The sequence below is a fragment of the Trachurus trachurus genome (assembly GCF_905171665.1).
Source record: "Trachurus trachurus genome assembly, chromosome: 14".
NCBI lineage: Eukaryota > Metazoa > Chordata > Actinopteri > Carangiformes > Carangidae > Trachurus > Trachurus trachurus.
The window spans coordinates 6,056,422-6,079,762 of NC_139903.1; the positions used below are offsets into that span (position 1 = coordinate 6,056,422).

Consider the following 23,341-nt stretch of genomic DNA (forward strand, 5'->3'; position numbering starts at 1 on the left):
TCAAAAAAAAAAAAAGTTCACCTCTGCTATCGAACCAATTCCCAAGAAACCATAAAAGATCATCAGTGGCGCCTGTGAACACACTGAGATGATGAATCTGAGCTGTAACCAGACTGAATCAAACAAGGGAGTCTGATTTCTGTTCCAGGAGCTGTCACTCCACACTAAAGTCAAGTTTACCTTGTGCTGATTGATTCAACCTGTTCCTGTGTGAACTGTTGTTCAAATTAATCCCTGGGTGTTTTTGTTTCTTAAACATTATAATAACCTGTCGATCATCCAGAGGTTTACAGTTGTTTTCTTCAGTGGGAAAGCCCCAGACTGAGCAGCACTCACTCACTCACTCACCTCTTTGTACGACATCCATTTGTAAGGCTGGTTCGGGAGCCGGGAGCCTAAGCAGGGTCCATCACCTGTGAAGAGACAGAGGGAGACATGAGACAGGTTCAAGGTCACTGTGGACAAAGCATCACATTTAGGTTCAAGGTTCAAGGTTCGTTTTTATTTAACAAATCATTTTAAAATCCAAAATACATTTTCAATTCCTTTGAAGCTATCTGTAGCTTATAAACGGGGGCCCCGAGACATCAAAACAACAATACAATATATTATGAAATACAATTCCTATCTCTACCTAAGAATACCTAAGAATAAATAATATCAAACCAAAAACCCTGAATCTTAAAGGGGAACTATGCAAGTCTGGTCTCTTCTCCTCTGTGTTGCTAACCCTCCTCTCCTCCATGCAATTTGTTTTCAACGAAGCCGGTGAGAAATAAATCCATGCATGAGCGGTGGATAACGTTATATATCATATACGATGTTGCAATGTGTATATTTGTGTAGTCTTATCTGTCATAAACAAGAGATTACGGGTTACGGGGCGCGTTACGTTTGTGTGGCGGTGCCGCAGAGATGAGAGCTGGGACACCGGGTCGGAGGTTCTGATCTTACAAGGTTGGTTTTCAGCCAAGAGACGCTAGGTGGAAGGCAGAGAGCCTCCATTCCCCCTGGAACTAGTTACAAGTCATTGATTTAACCAGCACTAGGACTCTGAAGCTGGTTAATAAAGGTAAAAAAAAACCTGCATAATTCCTCTTTAAAGGCAGGTGAGCAGACGGTTGAGTTATTGTTATGGGATGTCTTCTAGCTTAGCATTTAAACTCCGACGGACGCCGGTGTTCGACTCTGATGACCTCATCACCTCAGAGGAGCAGGAGGAGACAGAAATACTTCATCTCTGCATCGCTCTGCACCTGTGAGTCAGCTGCTGCTTAGTCACTTTAACGACGTCTCTCTGCTTCAAACTCCCCGGCTGTGAACCCTGATGCTGTTACCGTTAGCAACGACGGCCATCCCCTTGGCAACCAGGGGACTCGTTTTACCTCAAGTGGCAACAAAGCAACGATTGGACGTCTTGTGGTCACACCACGGCCTTGTCAGATGAGTATGTGTGTGTGTGTGTGTGTGTGTCTAAAAACTTCTGTGTGATGACACGTGAGTTCGACAGACTGAAAGCTCCTGATCAGTATTTTTGATTTCTTGTTTTCTACATGTCAACTCTTTGTTCTTTCTCTATTTTTATGTTAGTTTCTTATCTCATTTGTGATTCTGAAAAGCTGAAACATGACTCAGGCGGTTTTGTCACCTTGTCCTGCGCTGGTCAGTTAAATATTTGAGCACTTTGTCATTTCAATCCTGGTGAAAACAGCGACAACGGTGCAGAAACATTTTGTTTTTGTCTAAAGGATTTGAAGGGAGACAAAGTGTGTGTGTGTTTGTGTGTTTGTTTCTTTATGTTTGTGAAAGTTTCCATTAATATTTGCATGGATATGAAGATATGACTGTTAATGTGCCTACAGCTGCTGTATGGGTCTGTTTGTGTCGACTCATTTGCATCTCCCATCATTATGTCCATTAGCTACATCAAAGTGTAAATGAAAATTTGCTTGTGTATGCGTGTGTGTGTGTTTATTCTCATCTGCTATTATATCAGTTACACTCCTATTTTGATCCTTGCTCACACTCTTCATTATATATCCCTATTGTTCTATCTTTAATCTGTGTGATAGGGTTCTTCTATGTCTTAGTTTCTGTATCTCTGTCACTTCTGTAAAATATGTTCTTATTTGTCAGTGTTTCATTAACTTTATATTAATAATAAACTATAATAATTATTATTTACATTGTGTCCTGTACTGTAACATATTTACATTAAACCATATATGGACATAAAAACCACATGATGTTTATTCTCCACCCTCCTACCCACCGGATATGTGGAGGCCTCTCTGGAAGACCTCGTACATGGTCCTGGCGTCGTCATGGTAATGACTGAGGAGCTTGGAGCTGTCGCCCATCATGGACCTGCGACCTCCATCTTCATGCTAACACAACGAGAGAGAGAGAGAGAGAGAGAGAGAGAGAGAGAGAGAGAGAGAGAGAGAGAGACAGGGAGAAAGTTGTGAAAACAACATTTTCACACTTCTTCTGTAACTCTGCAGGTGTTAGTATCAAAATGAGTCGAACAATGGAACAAAACTTGAAGAAAACAAACAAATGTCTGGTTCATCTCCAACACAAAGAAAGAAGACGCTGCTGAACAGACACCAGAGCCTCAGGTAGAGATGAAGAGAAAGTTGTTTTTGTTGTTACTTAAACAATAATAATCCATTCCTTTTTGTCATCTCACAAATTCATATAAAACATCTTTGAGTCTTGTTTTTGTTCCCCTGTGTTCACACCACTGATGCATTGTGGGTGATTACAGTTAATTTTTATGAGGAGAAAGAAAAGTTGGAGCAACTTTTTTTATGCAAATGAGTCATTTAGGGTTGTAAAAGTTCACACAGAGACAGACTTGAAATCTGTCTGTGTGTGTGTGTGTTTGCATGTGTGTGCATGTCTTGTGGTTTGTGCCAACACTTGTCAGAGACACTTAGAGAGTCCCAAGGAGGGAATAGCAGCACACTTTATAAAGAATACTACAGTAGCAGGCTTAGGTTCAGGTCGTCATCAGATTTAATATGCCGACGTGTTTCTGCCAAAAGGGTCAGAGACACACTCGGTGTCTCACACACACAGCGACAAAAACCGCAAAACAAAGAACATTTCAAACCAGTTCCTGCAAATGTTGCTGCTGCTGCCGCCGCTTCACGAGTCAGTGAGAGGGCACAGGGGCCGAGATGCGCGTGTGTGTGTGTGTGTGTATCTGCTTGTGTGAAAAACATGTCTTTGGTTTGTTTGTTTGGTGGTTAGGGTAAAACCAGGACGTGGCTCAATCCGGGGCAAGTTATGACATGTGGCAAACATCTCTTTATGTCTTAATAATTATAAATCTATTTCTTATTAAATTTTTATTGATAATATAATTTTTATGTGAACATTTATGATGCTGTTCAGCGTGTTCATCAATTACGACCTCTCTTTAAGACGGTCTTTTTTCACACCATAAAATCAAAGAAAAAAAATCTTTCATGGTGGTGTCAGGTTTCCGTCTCATGTAACATGACAGGTAAAACAAGGACACACACACACCCCAGAGCACTCCTGCTCATGAAGCTTATTGCTTCCTGCAGAGCATGAAGGTGACCTCAATTAGGGCATCAGCGTTTTGTTTCTCTCATCTGGATGTTGGCAGCTCGACAGCAGAGAGTGTTGGACGTTAGTGAGTAAAACAAACAAAAACACAACACAAACGTGTGTGGGCGACGAAAATTTGTCTTGTGTCTGCATCTGCAAATTCAACTGATATAGATTTGCATGCATCTATTCTATCTGTGTGTGTGTGTGTGTGTGTGTGTGTGTGTCTTACCGGCACCTCCTCAGACTGGTGCAGAAGGCTGCAGGGCGGTTTGATGGGGCGGGGTCTGGTGGCCAGCCAATAGGCCAGCACGGCCGTCAGGGCGCCGATGCCCACCAGCGTGGACGTTGGCAGGGAGCGGAAGAACTGGCCGATGTCGTCCATCTCCGGTATCCTCAGGCCGCTCATCATCTCCTGGGCCTGCATCTTCTCCATCAGGGTGGAACTCAGCTCTGCAGGAGAGAGGAGGAGGAGGAGGAGGAGGAGGAGGAGGAGGAGGAGGAGGAGGAGGAGGAGGAGGAGGAGGAGGAGGAGGAGGAGGAGGAGGAAGAGGAGGTCAGAGATCCGATTAGGGAAGATTCACAGTTGCCAAGGTGCAGTTACACATGAACAGGTGAATGAATCGAAGGCAAATGGACTCTCAGCTTTCACCCATTGGGCTTCTTCAGTTCTGACTGACAGATATTTAAACTTAAGGTCTAGTGTCATGCAAAAGTTTGGGCACCCCTGGTCAAAATTTCTATTAATGTGAACAGTTCAGCAAGTGGAAGATGAAATGATCTGCAAAGGCATAAAGGCACATTCCCTTTACATTTAAACTATATATTTTATTTTTATCTTTTACATTTTCAAAATGACAGAAAAGGAAAAGGGCCCACAGCAAAGGTTTGGGCCCCCTGCATAGTTACAGTAGCAGCTAGAAACTATCACAGTGTGTAAATAGTAAATATCTTGTCTGATACCTTGGTCAAAGTTATCTGAGAGCTCAAGTCTCCAGGTTTCCCATTCTTTTGCTGGCTGCTGCTTTGTTTCCCTTTTTCACACTAAAACTGTAGAAAGCTAAAATAATACACTGATATTTGACCAGGGGTGCCTAAACTTTTGCATGATGCATCTACAGTGAAGTCCAGCCAAACAAAACTCTGGTACTTTATCTGTTTGCATGCACAGTTTCAGCCACATTACACCTCACAGCTCTTATGTGTCTGGGCCTGATCAGTAAATACCTGATCAATACCTTGTTAAAGTTAAATCAGATGTGCCAGGGCGGGGCTGGTATTTAAATAACAGCCTCAGATGTTTGTGATCCACAGCGGTTGAAGATCAAAACCGAGATTTCATTCCAGTTTCATTCAGTTCACTTCTGCCAAACCAACAGAAGGAAGACGACATCGGGTCAGAGCAGCTTCCCAAAGGAAACCCTCACGTACAGCCTCCTCCTCCTCCTCCTCCTCCTCCTCATTTTCTTCAGAGGACGAGTGATTGAACAAGACAAAACCACAGTCTGGCACCGTGCAGCAGCAGACTGCAGCAGTCGGCAGAAAACTGACCAGAGTCATGTGAACATGTGACAACTACAGTCTGCAAATCCTTCTGCTTATAAAAAAATAGCATCTTTCACTTCCACAGGCGATAAACTCACCAAACCTGGTATACGAAACTACATCTGGCTTCATGTAAGAACTGACAGTTTGCGTGTTGGTGCCATGAATCAGTCACTAACTGTCCCCTGTTATGAATCAACATGTTCATTTGTACCAGATGACGGGTTCAAGGGCCAAAAACGTGGGAATTTAACCGTTAAGGGTTACGTGACCATCATGGTCAGACATCACAAGTGCACCTTACTTCACCACATGACATGTGACATTTAGGGGCACCGAACAAAAACCTGTTATGCAGGAAGTGGTAAAGCTCCCTCGCTACCACTTCCACATTCAGCAGCGCTGTGTATGTGAACAGGCCACGAAGCGCTTGTGCGAAACTGTGCCACCCCTCCCCTCCCCTACAGTACAAACCCCACAGAGCTGTGTGTTTCAAATGTTTTATTTGAGTCTTGTCTGATAAATATGTGTAGTTAACAGATGTGCATTTACTACTCCTCCACAAATATCCTGTAACCTTAAACGCACCGTTTCAGAACGGCGGGGTAGAGGGTCGTCCCCCGCGTTTCTGCTCTTACTGTAAGAGCTGCTCAGAATAGATGAGTTACACTACGGAGAGGTGGTGGGACTGGAAAATAGACACGCACACACACACACACACACACACACACACACACACACACACACACACACACACACACACACACACACACACACACACACACAATGTGACATGCATAACTCGGCTACAGGGGCGGCAGACTGCAGCGATGACTGAACGGTGTCTTCCCACCCTGAGAGATGAGTCAGAGACTGAACCACCTGACACCGACCAATGGCTTCAGGGCAGCGCTGCAGTTAACTTAACGGCCAATCAGAGTGACTTCCTGTCACCTCACTCTTTCTCTCACACACTGAATATACATATCTGACACTGTGGGAACACCGACTTCCTCATTCACTTATTCTTATTTTGGGTGCACACAGTGTTTTGTGCAACACCACCACAACTGTACTGAAGCTGAATCAGATGAGTGAGCAGAGAGATGCACAACTTTAAAAACTAACTAAAAGCAAAAAAAGCAAAGGTGATTTAAGAAAAAATAAAAGAAGTATGAATATAATATAAATAGATTGATGTAAACAAGCTGCCAAGACTTCAGAAATAATAAATGTCTAACTCGTCTTCTCATTTATTAAAACAACTAAGTTAAATCTTTGCATTAAAGATGTTAGTCTCATGGTCTGTGAGTTGTTTTTTGATGAATTAACATTTATTAATTTTCTCTGTGTCATCTCTTAGTCATGGAATAAATTCTTTCTGCTTCTTGTTTTTCTCTCTCTATGAAATGAGTCTGAAAACCTGATTAATATAATTTCATTTTGACTCAAGAGAATAAACTCTTTCTGAATTTTGTGACCTGACATGAAAACAAAGGATATTTAAAATCTTTATCCTGGTGGGAAATAACGAATCTACTGACACAGTTAGACTGAGATTATTAAATATCCATTAAAAGTCTGTGACGTGTCCATAGAGACAGACCGGACGTTTTTATCATCTGCTCATTATAAACAAACATAAATAGCTATTATAGTTATCTATATTTACAGACTAAAAAGTGGTGTTAAAAATCCTCAAATGTTTCATCGAAGTCATCACACTGTAACTTCTTGGAGCTCACATTGTCACTTTTCCTGAAATTTCTATGTGACATAATAATGTGACACACATCGGTGGTCACTGTCAGTAATAAATCTGCAGGATGACACATTTACGTACGGTGACACAGCAGCTCATCTCTCCCTCTGCTCTTTTACTTCTCTCACAGTGAATTCCCTCTTGTTTCTACTCGGTTACAAATAAACTCAACGGTAAAGTTTCTACTCAGACAGAAACTCTCATCTGTAACTGAAAAACCACAACATGACAGATCCCCTCCCTGCCTCCCCTCCCTCTCTGTTACGTTAAAGAAACAAAACAAAAAACGGTACCGTGCCTTTAAGACCGCAGGACTCCCTGCTTCTTTTTATGATTTTTTTTTTACTGCAAGAGATGTTTCCTCTTTTTCTGTTGTCCTCTCTCTCTCTCTCTCTCTCTGTGGTTTGACGGGGAATTAGAGCCGCTGCTTAGAGATGAAGTGCTGGGAAATGTCGAGCTACAGTAAACTGTGTGTTGGCATCCGTGTGGAAGCTGAAGCAGTAACAATGTCAGAGTTAATTGTTGGATCCTGCTCCACTGAGTCTGGACTGAAGTCACCTGCTGTGCACAGCTGCTCTGACAGGTCGACTTAATTACTGATAATTAAAAACACAATCTGACAAACTTCATGTAGAAACTCTGGAGAACGTTCAGGTTGGATCGTTAAACTTGGAGGCGACTGATCATCACTGTTATAAGATGACTTTGTTAAATGAATACATGATAAGATATGTATTAGTGGCACAACTTTCACTTTGAATTGAGTTCTCTTTTTTATGGTAAGCTATAGATTAACTCCACTTTGGGAAATGCTTGTCGTTTCATATGGAGGTTTCTGTTCTGGACTGTTTGACCATTAACTTCCTGGTTCTTATAAAAAGGCTCAAAGCCATCACACAAATAGTCAAAAACATCAAAATCTGTAAAATGATACAACATTTATTCTACAGATTTGAATTAATGAGCTTTAGTAGTTAGTAGTTTTATACTAACTGAAGCTTCATATCATTTATAGTAAAGAAATCAGAGAGGTGTTAATGTCAAAGTGGCAGATTTTCCCTAAATGTCAAACTAGTACGATTTAATTCACAAAAATAAGAGTGATATTAACTCATCTAGTGACCAGGAGTGTTTTGATATTAACTCTAGTGACCGGGAGTGTTTTTATAGAGCACTCTGACATTGACTTATGAGCTTTTGGACACATGTGGCTGCTGAGAATGAATGAGTTATGGCCAAGAACACACCAAATTCTCCTAAGTTCACTTCATTAAGTCATGTTTAATGTAGTTTAGTTTCATGTGGATTCGCTGGTTTGACTGAGGAATGTTTAAATGTTTAATGTTTAAACCATCACACACTTTACTCTTCAGGATACAGTTTAGGATGTTAAACTTCCTACAGTTCAGATTGAATGAATCTGAAGCAGATCAATGACAGAAGCACCAGCCAGACATGCAGCACTGCACAACACACACACATCCGCCATGTTTCCTTTCTCTGATACGACAACATCACTCTGTGTGTGTGTGTGTGAGCTAATTATAAAAATGATGTCATCAGTGAGTGGTGGAGCATTTTTCTGACTCTTAGTAAAACCCAGTCCAGTCTCACACATGTAGATAGCACCATGGAGAGCACTGATTGGTTGATAAGTTGAACAAATTAAGCACTGATCTGTGATCTGGTTCAGGTTTCCATCCACCGTGGACAACGCAGCACCGGTCCAAACTGAACTCAGACCCACAGACAGAGGCAGCGACTGACTCTGTGTTTATTTACTTTGCTTTGTCCACATATGAAGAAGAGAGGCAGGGGAACGAGCTCTAAATATAGACAGACTCCATAACCCACTAACACCACGGAGCAGATAACTGGAAGAGAGAGAGATAGAGAGGGAGGGGGAGAGGGAGAGAGTGCAGCTGGTTATAAAAGCATTACACACACACACACACACACACAGAGACTGAGAATAAAGTGATGGAGCATGGGGGAGCGGCTGGAGGCAGATGTAGTGAAAGTAATAACACCATAATAATACCAACAGTGTACGACTATAACATTTGCAATTTGTTGCACAGATGACTCAGAGAAAAACTAACAAAAACTGTTAGAAGTGATTTTGCATACGTTTCTATGTGTTGTGATTTCAACTCTAAATGTAGTCTATGCATTTAAAAAAAACACAGTTAAATGTTTAAAGCAAGAATATCCTGGTGAATTGGATGAAAGGGACACAACTACAACTGTAAGACCGTGGGCTTTACTGTAATATTGCCATATTTTAAATGCAAGGCTCAGGTTGTAAAAGTGTTATAAATAGAAACACAATTAAGTCCAGTCAAAGCATGGCACTGATCTATGATAGCCTACATGTTCTGAGAGCTTTTCATTTTATCTCACATATTTAATCAAACTGAGCTTCCTGACTGATGTTGCTTCTGTTTTATGGCAAAAATAACAATAAATAAATACAAATAAAGACAAAAACGCACAAAGCAGTTACTGATTTTATCTATAAATGTAAATAATGTGTAAAAATATCATCCCACGCAGACGAAGATCACACATGCAGCATATTTTATGACTGAGAAACAGAGATTTTTATTGGCTGAGGACGTGAAGCCACATCAGCAGGTTGGTAAACCCACATAACTGGACGCTCTCTCTCCTCTGCAGGCTCCTGTTTGTTAAGCATCAGGGTTAAATGAAGCGGTGAGCACTGCCACAGTACCGACTCATAGCCCTGCACTGAAATAGCACGACAGCACAAGGAGAGTCGCCAGCTGCCAAAAACACCTAATTGGCCTCCAGGAGGGATGCAAACATCCAACTTCCCCTGCTCTCTCTGCATTTCCTGTTGGCGTGCCAACAAGGGGCAAAAGTAAAACTCTCAGTTTTCTTGTGATATAAAAGATAAAGAGCAGGAAGTGAACACAGAGCACTGATGATGATCGTATCCACTCCTATTAACTCACTTGCATGATTCATCGAAAAACATTTCCTCTTAAAAAAAAGAAAAGAAAGTGATGTCAGACTGTAGAGAGGGAGAGAGGCAGAGTTCACTGGGGTTGAGTGCTGCTGGGCGGGAATTAGTGGAAGGTATCAACAATCAATAAATAAATCAGCCTCCTGCTTCAGGAGCTGCAGTCTTCCTCTTCTTCCTCTCCTTTTTCCTCTAATCTGGTTTCTGTCACTCAAGGTGAACTCTCTGTTTGCTGCCTCACAGGTGACAATACATGTACGAGCCCTGAGTCCTCTGGAGGCCGTGACGTCTGTGTTCACACAGTGAATTAACTCAGAGAGGAACAGTTTACAAAATCACTTCTCTGTTTGATTGGAGACAAAAGAAGAAAAAAAACGATGGAAGCAGGAGAGTCGAGGCTCTTTGCTTAAATTTGCATGATTATTTCAGATGAGCTGCTTCCTCTGCTCAGCCTGTTTGTACTGTTTGGTGTCCAGCTCTCTGTCCTGTAGTAACCCAAAGAAGTCACCCCATACACACACACACACACACACTTACAGGTCTTTAGGTCCTTTCTACAAAGACTGTTGCTTCAGCTGGAGTGACGGAGGAACAGCAGGGCAGCTCTGCCCCCAGCAGCAACAGCGGTGACCTTTACCAGCGTCTGAACTCAAAGACCTCGGAGTTTAATTTGTGAAATTACGAACACATCACGCCACCAAAAATTGAGTTACGTTCAACGTCTGCTGAGGATCTCTTGCCATTTACAGCTCGAGGACCGATGAAGGATCAGGAAAAAGACTCAAGACTTTTACTGTCAATGAAATTTTAACAATTATCCAGTGGTAAAGGTTTACAGTATGTTTAAGATAATTCAAATTGTGATAACTAGCTAACTCAGTCAGTCAGTCAGTGAGCAGAAATCACACATTTACAAAAGTTATAAAGTGCATTATATCGAGAAAACTGTCTAACGAAAACAGAATCAAGGTCAACAAATGTAAAATGTTGTCTAAACAACATGGACGCAGCTTTAATCCATGTCCAGTTTAGATTGGAGCACCACTCTGCTGCCAGATGTGAGGAGTCGGACACTGCACTGTATCATATATCATGCAACACATGTCATGTACATACTGTGCATGAACAGCTGGGTTAAAACAAACAAACATGTGAATGTCTGGTACATTTAGATACATGGATGGACTTCAGAGAGAGGCCTCATGGGACTTTATGGTTTATTACCAGTTTAAATATCAGGGCTGAAATGGATCAGAACAAGCAAGTAAAACATATTAAACAATTAAAAAACTCATATGTACTGAGGTGTCATATTTAGCAAATTATCAAATTTCACTATGAAGATGAATCATAAGGAGTAAAAATACATTTCCAGCTGTTCTCACTCGTAAAAAAAAACCTTCTCTAGAAGAAGATAATCTAACTTTAAACTGCACGTGTCACTTTAGTGTATCCACATTTAAAGTGTTTCTCTGCAGAGTTGTGAGAAGAACAAACTGTCACACATTTGGCAGCACTTGTTTACTCAGTTTAAATGATAGATAGTGAATATGTGAAACGCTGCTTGCACCTGCTCCTCTCTGCATGAGGACACTTCCTCATTCCTCCTTTTTTTTTTTGCAAACACTTTGGTGCAGTGTAATTGCTGCAGGCCATGCAGGGATGAGGGCTTGTGAATGGGCCAGCTAGACTTCCTGTGACCTCTGAGGCTTAAAGTGAAGGAAACGCAAGCCTCAAGTCCCGCCCCATCAGCCCATCCGAGGGCCGTCACTAACGATTAGAGTCCAGCGTGGGGAGATTACAGCCTATTAGCACAGAGACAGATGACCAGTAGTAACCTCACTACCGCTTTCTATTTAAAGACGTGCTCGGCTTTCTTTTTTATTCTTTAAAATGCTTTTTCTTTTAACAGCGTCACTCACATCAACACACGCCTTCTTTGTTTATTTCTTTGTTTTGTTTCTATTCTTACCCATCTGTGCTTTATCATCCCTGCACAGCAGCACCGACTCCTCTAACTCTCTCTCTCCTTCTTTAACCACTCACCCATCCTTATCTCTCGGCCCCACTCCTCCACTTGGACCACCCTGCACCAGTCAAAACCACAACTTCTCCTCGTCACTGTCACTGAACCATAAATGAACTGTACGGACGCTGTTAACACACTCTACACATGAAACACAACCGTCCTGCTGCTGACCCCGAGCTGCAAAGCACAACAGGTAAAAATGCAATTATTGCAAAACTAGGTGAAGACACAAGAACAGAACAAGCTGCAGAACAAAGAAGTGCATGAGGAGCTGAGCAGGAGCAGGGTTTGCTAAAGATGAGACTAAAAATGTAGCAGTCAAAGTAAAATTAACAAAAGAAACACATACATGCAAATACACACACACACACACACACAGCAAGCAAATGCTAAAATAAAAAAAATAAAAAAAACGACAAGCAAACCGGACGAGTGTAATTGCACTGCAGGAGGGTTAAAGCAGCTGTGGTCTAGGCAGCAGCACTTACAAAGGCGTCGAAGGCAGCCAGGCAGCCGGTGAGGTGTGATCAGTGTCTGTATGTGTGTGTGTGTGTAAGTGTGTGTACTAGTGCAGTACATGTGTGTGTGTGTGTAATGTGTGTGTGTGTGTAGTGTGCCAAGGGGCCTCAGGCGGATATCACATCGCCCTGTGCAAACTAGTGATTACCTTCCCATTGCCACTGGCCAGATTAAGCTGAGGCAAGCAAGAGGGGAAGGCAGCAGCGAGATGCGTTTTGGCCTAGTTTGGTCCTGGCTGGCCTCCGTATCACACCACCCTCGGCTCGACAGACGCTGCGCTCTCTCTCTTTCTCTCTCTCTCTCTCACCACACCCACCCCACCCACCCACTCTCCCCTCCCCTCTCTCCTCTCTCTCCACCACTCTCTCTCTCTCTCTCTCTCTCTCTCTCTCTCTGACTCCCTCCCCCCTCCTCATACCTAAACACACCACCATGCTCCTCTTCACCTTCACTAAATGATACAGACACTTATCCACGCTGCCTTAATGACACACAACAACATACAGCAGCAACATACCTGCAGGGCGCACATGTAAATAAACACTGTAGGCACTGATGATATTTGCATTTTAAAGAAATGACATTCACCCTGTTTGATCTGACTGCCAAAAACCAATCAGAAGCCGGTTCATAAACACAGCAGCTTGTGTTTCCTGCTTCCTTCTAGTGATTGTTCGTTTTTGAACAATAAAGAACAAGTTTTCCTTTCCATAAAGAATGTCGGTAAGCCTTTATGTAATTTACAGGCCACTAATTATGTGATGATGTCAACAAATAGCCAAGAAATAATAAGTAATTGCACCATAATGTCTAGAATTTGCCAAGAAATAACGGTCAATTTCATAGTAATGTCGAGAAATATAGGCAAGAAATAATGATTGATTGTGTAGAAATAGCCCAGAAATAATTGATTGTAATTGACAGTTGCAAGCACTTTGTGGAAAAAAAATCAAAGCATGAAAGCATGTGTAATCTTTTGCATTTATGAAATACTACTACTACTATGAAATTGACCATTATTTCTAGGCTATTTCTTGACCTTACTATGCAATAACTTGTTATTTCTTGACATTATCACGTAATTAGCAGCCTGTAAACTAAATTAAATTAAATGACATGCAGTATGCTTGTGTTTTCCCCTCTCCTTTTTGTATGAATGCCTGATTTTATCATGTCTGAAGAGCGTCTGTCTTTTTTTAACGTGTTTTGAGCCACACCAAAGATGATTTTCTGCGATAAAGAGACAATAAAGTTTTTCTAATCGAATCTAATCTTCTAGGGTTACCAGAAACTCTAATCACACTCTGAGATTTTAATGATTCAACAAAGCTATTTACGGGATTCAAACATTAATTTCTTCTCATCCTGAAGGAGCAGGACTATAAAAACCAAACAAGGAAACAACCCGGCTCATTACTCAAGACAAACCCAACCTATACGGTATCTACTTGAGCATACGAGACCTGGTTCAGCACTTTAGGGCCGAGCCATTACTGCCCAGCATCCCACAACGTGAGGCGGAGAGGATGTAGTGAATGCTGAGGCAGCAATAAGCCGGGAACTCAGAAGGGAAACTGCTGCCACCCCAAAATCAGCTGATATCACCAGATGCACCAGGACTGAAGTGTAATCACCGACTCTTCAGCCTCATCTTCCTCCTACACACTCAGACAGACTCAACACTCAACATTATTACGTCAGATGTTGCAGTCACAGACGTTCACACTCACTCACTCCCACCTTCACTCTTGTTTTCATTATAACTGACTGTTACTACTAGCTGCTATTCAGAAAGTCGTGGGATGACAAGAGCTGCCTGTTCTTAAACACTAAAATGTGATTGGTTGTTTTGTCTTTTTGTTTTTTTTTCTGGGGGCAAAGCTGTCGCCATCCTTTTAATTAAATATTCAGGAAGGGAACAGAATAGGTTTACACTGTGTTGAGCTGCCCAAATGGTGATTAAAATGAATTATTTATTCTGAGGAGCAGCAGGATGTTGGGATGTGCAGATTATTAGGTTGTAATAGCCTAGGTGTCATGAAGTGGTGGGGGGATGGGGGGGTCTCAAGGGGCTCCTCTCTGGCCTCAGTAGTGTTTATTTTCAGTCAAACAGCTCAGTTTGTTTTAAACAGTTTCGGGCGCCTGGGCTCTGATTGGCTGTGTCGCTCATTAAATATGAAACACTTGCAACCCTGTAACAGCAGATTTTAATATTAATGAACCAACCAAAAAAAAAAAACTGCAACTGTTACTGGTTAGCTTCTTGTCACTTAGCAACCATGTGGTGCAGCTGCTGCAGATGACTGGTCTTCTGCATCATCATCATCCTTCAGGACTAAAAGATGTTGATCCAGAACCAGATCTGATGTTTCTGTGCCGCATTACAGTAAAGCAACAACAACAACCGTCCGTCCAATGATGCGCCTCTCCAATTTGAAAACCACTGTAAACGGAGCTGGTCTGGGATCAGTTTCGACGCCCCTGAGCTCCCTCGGAGGGTGGGGGTGGGGGTGGGGGAGATGGGATGCAGGGTGGAGGGTGGTGTCGCTGACAAGAGGAGAGGAGCACGCCGCGCTGCTCTCCCGGTTTTGCCGGTAGGCCGCAGGATTTCAGCACCCCCTCTCTCCTGGACAGCTCCGTCCAATCAGCTGCGGCTATTTTGAAGCGCGTCATCCTTCCTCATCCTTCCTCATCCTCCCCCTCCTCCTCCCTCCATCACCCAGGCATGGCGGAGGACAAAAATGCTGAGTTTTTTTTTTTTAAACAACCGGCTTCCCGACAAAACGACGGGTTTCACCGTGAATCAAAGTGCGATAGATGGACCACCGTGCAGCTTCCTGCAGGCACAAGTTACACGTGATGCACGACGAGCAGCCTTGGAGTCACAGACTGAGGGGAGATGTGCGCAAATAGGGGTTTAAATGACGTGTGTCCGGTTTCTACGCACAATGTCACACGACCTTAGCATCAGGCCTCAAAATGAACACGTTTCTATGGCTTTTAGCTTTGACAGTGGGAAAGATGCCTGGTTTTATAGTTGGATTATGAACCTAAAAACACACACACACACACACAGTCAGGGAGGAAAACAGCCAGTCACTGATCTGCAGGCTGAGCCACATGAATGTAGCCTGACTGTGCATCACCTGAGCAGAGGTAAACCCGGCCTGACAGCATCCCTGCATGTAGCCCCTTCAATAAACCCAGCTCTGAAGCAGCCAGAGCCGCAGCACCGACACACAGACACAGACACACACCGACATGTAGGCTACTGTCTGTAACACGCTACCATCTCAACAGACAAACACGTGCAACCCGATGAAAATTGAAGATGTCTCTCCAGTGTCCTTATCGGAGCAGGCAAAGCTCCAGCTGCAGCAGCAGGATGAGCAGGCTAACGTGCACATGAAACAGTCGGTAATATAGAAAGAGAGAGGGGAGAGAAAAAAGGCGGATATAGCACAGCACAGCATAGCATAGCACAGGGGTTTGAGGAAGGAGGAAGCCGGCAATGAATGAACCGACGCTGCGCCTCAGCCCCAGAGAGGCAGGTGCAGCAGCAGCAGCGGCTTCACAGCCACAGCCCGGCCATGCTACAGCAGCAGAATGAATGGAAGCAATAAAAAATGATAATCAAGACAATAATAAACAAGCAGAAAATCTCCAACTCACCTAAAATAATCCAGAGCGACCCAGAGACCAAAACGAATGCGAGCATGTCTCTCTCATTGAGTCAGGTGTCCCGGTGCAGGAGCGGCTCAGAACTGCAGCATCGACTGCAGCAAGTCGCCGACAATCTGGGAGATTAAGGAGGGGGGGGCGACAATATATGAGAGGCAGAGCACAGTGGGAGAGCGGAGCGGTACAGTCCGGTCGGTTGTTACAGCTTGTGCAGCTTTCTTTCTTTTTTCTTTTTTCTTTCCTTAAATGGAGGGGACCCCGGCGGCCTAGTGAAGCATCCTTCCTCCTGCTGGATACGGTCCACCTTCACCCAGTTGGCTGCTGCGCAATGGCAGACAGACACCCCCGCTGAAAATGACAGGGTTTATAGGTCGAGCCAGGAGATGAGATCGACGCCAAGGTTACAGAGGATGAACCGAGCCGTCTCCTCTGATCTCCAGCTGACACACTCACTCAGCCTGCTTTTTTAATTCTTATATCGATTATAAAATGATCTGGGAAATTAGATCTGATGTTTTGACTTGAAATATGTGATATTTTCAAATGTTTGTTTGGTTCTTTAACACAAAAATCGCTCTGTGCTTAAGTGACAGTGACTAAACATCATCCGTGTGTTTTTATTGTTATATTTATTTTTTAAATATTGATTTATCTGAGGAAAACCTTTGGTACATCACGCCATGGAGCCACGTCCCTGCAGCTTTGACACAGAGTAACTTTGCATCACGATCACGTGGTTGCAGTAAGACACGCCCAGTGAACTAAAGTAACCTTGAGAAAGGCTGACACAGTGAGGGAGGGGCGGGAGGTGGAGTGACAACACAGAGAGATGAGAAGCACAGAGATGACTAAATGTATAAAATGCATTTTAGCATGTTTTTTTTATATTTTTTTAGGAAAATCACAGTTGAGAGTCTGTGGCTGACATTTTCCACTCAGCATCAGTCTGGATTGGTGCCAAGGAATTTTTTATTTGACCTTGCAAAACATCATTTCATCCACTAGGGATACTTCTAACTTATTTATAGAGAAAATATATATACTTTCCTTTGCACCTTGAACGCCTCATTCCTAATTGTGAGTGCACTCACTGAGCAGCAGGTTTTTGTTTTAATATCTCAGATATGTAAAGTTATTTTTGTCACATCCATCCTTGTTATCAATCAAAAACACCTCTGAGTCTCCCTCGCTATAGTGACCAACATGTTTACTGTCTCATTGTGCTGCTGTCATGTGACTGACCTTAAATAGGTCAGTTGTCAGGGCATTTAATCTGTCACTTGCAGCAGTGCCACCCTCCAACTGTCTGCTCCTCCTCCTCCTCCTCCTCCTCCTCCTCCTGCTCTTCCTCTTCTTCTTCTTTTGTAATTCGACAACCTAGAGAATATTGTGTGATGTGATCAAATCAGCAGCAACACCTCACAACGTGTTGACACTCAGTAGCTCTGACGTCTTATTACATTATTATAGGACTATTATGGACTGATGGGTTTGACCACGCCCTCCTCATCTCAGGACTTCATTTTGATTCCAGCTGCACAGCTGTTAAAATATTATGACACTGTTTTGCACAGAAGTGACAGATACAGTGTCATCATGCAAAAGTTCAGGGCACCCCTGGTCAAAATATCTGTAATGTAAACAGTTCAACAAGTGGAAGATGATGATCTCCAAAAGGCATAGGGTTACAGATGACACATTCCCTTTACATTTTAAACATAATATATGTATATTTTTTATTTTCATCGTTTACATTTTCAAAATGACAGAAAGGGAAAAGGGCCCGTAGCATTCTTTTGCAGGCTGCTGCTTTGTTTCCCTTTTTTCCACTCTAAAACAATAATAATACACTGATGTTGCTTAAAATATTGCAAAAGAGTGTTTCATTATGCCTTTTGGAGATCATTTTATCTTCTACTTGCTTAAAAGGATAGTTCAACATTTTGGCAAATTGTCCTATTGCCATAATCCTTATAGTCATAGTAGGAGTAGGTTCATTACCTTTAATTATCGGTGCAAGTTGTTTTGAGATCCGCGAGGCAGAGACGTGAGCTGCTCAGTGAACACAATGGAGGTGAACGGAACTGGTCCCCTTTGCCTCAAAACTCATCAAATACACAATCCAACAACTCCAAAATGCCCTGCTGGACAAGTTGTGACCTGCACATTCACCACGCTATGAAATAATCATGTAACATTACGAGACAGAGTTGTTTCAGAGGCAAATGCAGCTGGAACTACATCCAGACACGACTGAGGAGTGATTTCAAATGTTGTTCAAATGTTCAAATGTTACATGATTATCTCATAGCGTGGTGAATGTGCAGGTCACAACTTGTCCACCAGAGCGTTTTGGAGTTGCTGGATTGTGTATTTGATGAGTTTGATGAGGGACAGGGGACCTGTACCGTTCACCTCCAATGTGTTCACTGAGCAGCTCACGTCTCTGCCCCACGGATCTCAAAACAACATGCACTGATAATTAAAGGTAATGAACCTACTGCTATGACTATTGGGATTATGGCAATAGTTGAACTATGCCTTTAACTGTTCACATTAACAGAAAATTTGACCTAGAGCGCCCAAACTTTTGCATGACACTGTAGACGGACAGAGAGCTCACAGCTGCCTTTGTGGTCGTCCTAACTATCTTCAGGACCACAAACAATGAGAAAACCTACCAGCTGATAATAAGACAAGACAAGAAGGAGGGAGGTGAAGACAAATAATGAAGCTGGAGAGAGAAAGGATGGATAAACAGACAAATACACACAGGAGGAATTACAAATGAAAACCATTGTTTTCATCTCAGTTATGACTGATCTATAATCTGAATCACTGTTATGTAACAGAAACACACCAGGAAAGAAGATTCAGTTTCCACCAAATCACCAAAATTGATCACCAAATGTTTCAGCTCTGAGATTTTCTCAGCATTTTGCATCTTAAAATATATTTAAAAGAGCAAAAATTATGAATTTGTCTAAAGTAAATTTCACAGTTTTGTTTCTCTCTGGTCTTGTGGCTGATAATAAGACAAGAGGAGTGAGGAAAAATGAAGACAAAAAGTGAAGCTGGAGAAAGTAAAAAGGGTTAAACAGACAAATACAAACAGGAGGAATTATAAATGAAAACCTGAACATGCTTTTTCATCTAGATGTCATTTGTAAATCTGAATCATGTTACCTGTGATCTGCCAGGAGAGAGTGAGAGAGTGAGGAGGGCGTGAGGACCTGACCTGAACACATTGACACTGATTTGCCTTTTTAAGTTGAGTTTAGTTATTTTGTAATGTGACCAAAGTACAGACACAAGAAAGAGGAGAGAGAGAGAGAGAAAAAAAAGGCTTTGCTCAGTGTGTAAGACATTACACAACAGGAATCCTAAATATCACCACATCAGGGTAAAGATCAGAGGTCAAAGGGATAAATAACAGGGATGAACTTTCTGCTGAGTGCTGACAGAGCTGTAATAAATTGAGGATTCCTCATGTTTTAGGGCTAAAATGTCATCGTGTTATGTAACACACGGCTCAGTCTTTGTCTGTTAAATAAATTACATTTTATGGGCAAGTAAAAGAAAGACAAATCACTCTGACGCTTCGACACAAATACACTGATAACATGCTAATAAGAAGCATATGCCGACCCTGCGCATGCTTACATTTGCACAAGTACAGAAGGGGTTGATGGGAATGTCTGTAGTTTTACAGGTGTTTGGTTGTTAATCAAAGACAAATAAACATTTAGAGCCACTAAATAAAAAAAATTAAAGGATTAAAGTTTTCTCAGTTCGTCTTGAGGAGCTGTTCTCAAACACTTCTCACAGCGAAAGCAAATGCTTTGGCGCTTGTCGTGTAGATTCTCAAATAAACTCTCGGATTGGTGTATATTTTTGGGGCTTTTTACCTTTAATTGACAAGTTAGTTGAGAGAGACATGAAATGGGGAGGCAGAGAGAGGGGGAATGACAGTCAGCAAAGGGCCACCCGATGCAGGATTCAAACCAGGGCCGGCTGTAGAAAGGACTGTAGCCTCTGCGCATGAGGCCTGCTCTGTACCCACTGAGCTAAATGGCGCCCCATGACATCTTTATTTTAACCACAAATGTCTCTCTGTCACTCACTCACTCACTTTGGTTTATGTGATGTAATTATAATAACTATAAGATAATTAAAATTGTTCTACTAAAGTGTCTCCTTGTTTAACCATCTGAAACAACTTCAGCAGGTTTTGTGCTGTGTTCTTTTGTTCAATCCAAACTTTGTTTACATTAAATATGGTTTAGATTTTATATACAATTATCATTTATTTTTAGCGGAGGACAACACTTGTGTTGCTCTTGGCACATCTAAGACAGAGTTCTCAACCGGCCTGAAATGAAGTCTGGTTGTGGCTGTCAGCCCCTCGCCACGTTGTTCTTTGTTTGGGGAATAGGCATTAGGTTTAGTTTGTTGCTTCTTTTGTTTGGGGATTATTTCCCCCCTCGTTTTCTTGTATTTTTTCTTTTAGTTATGGGTGGCGTTCTCTGTTTTGTATTTATTTTGAGCTTTAGCGACCTTTGTTTTGTTCAGTTGTAGATTTGACGCCACCCGCTGCCTCCCCCTTATCTTGTCTTACTTGTTTAGTTATTTACCTTGTGTTTTTCTCAATAAATACTTGTAGAGCTCTCACCTGCATCCCGGTTACTGTTCCCACACCCCTAGTCAAAAGTGGGTCGTAACAAATTGGGTCCAACCGACCTGGACCGACGCACGGGTGTTGATGCCCAGGCCTGACACAGACAGCATTACTGTAATTCTTGGGCCGAACCCGACCAAAGGAAAAACTAAAAACTAAAAGAAGCCCGAGGCCCAGAGCGACCTGAATGAGTCATATATTTTAGTCTGGAACCTGAGCGTCCAGTCGGGTCGAGATCTAAACTATAGGGATCCATGCACACTTGGGAGCCCAAAAGAACAGCCAGCTAAAAAAGCTTTTAGTGACCCCTCCTCACCCCCGACTGTCCTCAGCCCAAAAGAATCTGGCTCTGCTGGGACCCAAAGTTTACAGCCGTGTGTTTATTATTATTATACTGGCTAAAACTGCTGCATGTGAATCTGTCTGTCTGCTGCTTCAGTGTTGATATGGACAAAGATGTGAACTGATTGGTCGACAGCATCGATATCAATATCAACGCTTAGAGTGACCAAAACATGATGTTATGATGCTTATTAGAGGTTAAATGAGTTTATAAATGATTAATCAGAAGGTAGATTAAATCTAAAGTAAATGAGTGAGTGTGTGTGTGGGTGTGTGTGTGTGTGTGTGTGTGTGTGTGTGTGTGTGTGTGTGTGTGTGTGTGTGTGTGTGTGTGTGTGGGCGAGTGACGTCATAAAACCAGCTGTAAAAAAACAAAAACAGGATAAAAAGTCCAAGACAAGATATAAGATAGAGAATGATATAATGATAATGATATATTGGATAATAGTGACAGGCTGTAAAACAAATGGCCATTTATTGAGAGTATATTTACAGTCTGCGGCCTCTTTATCTTTATCTTTCCATATATCAGAGATATTTTCTTTCTTTCTTTACGACACTCTAGATAAGAAACACACCACAGTCTGACCCAGTGACCCCTCACAGGAAGGGTCACATCTTCACTGTCAATCCTCCCTAACAACTCAGATAACTCACTTTCTAATGAATCAATCACATGTTAGACTATAGGTAACTTTGCAGACAGAGAACAATCTGAAGAATCTTCTTTTGCTCCTATTTATTCATCATTTTACATCCACTCTCTAATTTATCAGTGTTAATAATGTAATTTGTTAAAATTGATCAGTCACAGATGAAAACTTTGTAAAACATCACTTCTTTTGCTCATACAAGGGATTTTTAAGTAACCTGAGCCTCAATTTAGGTATATTTATCTCATTTTAGCACCATGTCGTGTTACTTTATCTTATACAGTGCCTTTTTTTTATATATATATTATTACTGTCTGTGCACATGCTATTACTGTAATACTGATGTGTGTTTCTATGTCTTTTGTGTTTTATTGCTTTTTTTCCTGTGATTTTATGAGCTGCAACACAAATTGTCCTTTGGGACATTAAATAAAACTAAACTGAATAGAACTGAACTGAAAACGTCACTTCTTTTGCTCATATAAGGGATTTATAAAATAACCTGAGCCTCATTTGAAGTATAGATTTATCTCATCTAAGCACCACGTCGTGTTTCTTTCTTTCTGATGACTTGTTTGTTTTCCGGCGAGTCGACAAAGAATGATGTCATCGTGTCATTGTGTCACTGTGTTGTTTGTCTAATGGGATGTTGCTCAACGTATAGGGGGGGAATGTTACAGGTTTCTGTAAAACCTGACATCGTTGTTTTTATCGTTGTGTGATCGGCCTGAGGGGCTGATGACTGACAGGGAACGTCGACATGTTCAATCATGTTGCTGATCTGAATCATATCACTGAACCTGTTTGCGGTGGTGATACATATATACTGTATATTCATTTATTTTTAGCACCCTCATCTAGGTTGTTTTTATCTTTTCCATCCCCTCCCAGTAGTTCAGCTCCAGGAGTACACTCCTCTTTTTCCAGTGCACTTTCTCCCCCCTCCCTCACCCTGTTTCCGGAGACTCATTGAGAAACTGAAACTTAAGGAAAAAAGGGATCAAAGGCTTCATGAGGCAATGATCTTTTGCCAAATTTGATTTTCTATATCAGTAACAATGTGTGGCATGGGTCAGTTCATTTCAGATAAATCCCATCAGGTTTCTTGTAAGTCTCCTTGTTTTTTTTTTTTATTATAGGTAAAATAAGACATAGTTAAAGTTCATATCCATGTCCAAATAATGTGTCATAAGTAGATATTCTACTGTCCCACTACCCCCCATCCCCACCCTGAAATGAAGTTGCAGTGTAACCGCGGGCTAACTAACGAGGGCTTTGACTTGATCCAGTGTCAGTGAGCTGTCAAAACAGATGGTCCAGAGGAAGGTCGGACGCTCAAGCTGCTTGCCTCATGCCAAAGCCTCAAATTACTGTCTTATCCGTGCAGGTGGCCTAAATAATCACCATTACCACTGTACAGTACATCACTGTGTGTGTGAGAAACAGTTTACAGGTTTATGTGTACCGTAAGGCCCAGTTAGGGTTTTTCTTTTTACACAGCGTCATAACAACATCATCTGCCTTTAGACCCTCACAACAACTGAGGTAAAACTCCCAAGAAAAA

The 23,341-nt window shown here is 42.0% G+C and overlaps 1 protein-coding gene across 3 annotated transcripts in view; it reads right to left on the reverse strand.

Moving 5' to 3' along the window:
• Window positions 1–19,335, reverse strand: part of acsl6 (acyl-CoA synthetase long chain family member 6) — a 39,945-nt gene extending 20,610 nt beyond the window's left edge. Inside the window, exons 1-6 of one of the 3 annotated variants that reach the window (XM_083987244.1) lie at window positions 19,291–19,334; window positions 17,347–17,481; window positions 16,096–16,220; window positions 3,815–4,035; window positions 2,273–2,387; window positions 349–413 (exon numbers count right to left, since the gene is read on the reverse strand). In XM_083987244.1, the coding sequence (XP_083843370.1) occupies window positions 349–413; window positions 2,273–2,387; window positions 3,815–4,035; window positions 16,096–16,141 (447 nt within the window). In that variant the 5' untranslated portion in view covers window positions 16,142–16,220; window positions 17,347–17,481; window positions 19,291–19,334. Of the gene's footprint in view, window positions 1–348; window positions 414–2,272; window positions 2,388–3,814; window positions 4,036–12,392; window positions 12,410–16,095; window positions 16,221–17,346; window positions 17,482–19,290 lie in introns of those variants that run through there. The other 2 variants (XM_083987245.1, XM_083987246.1) reach the window with 2 other exon arrangements.
• Window positions 19,336–23,341: the final 4,006 nt, after the last annotated feature.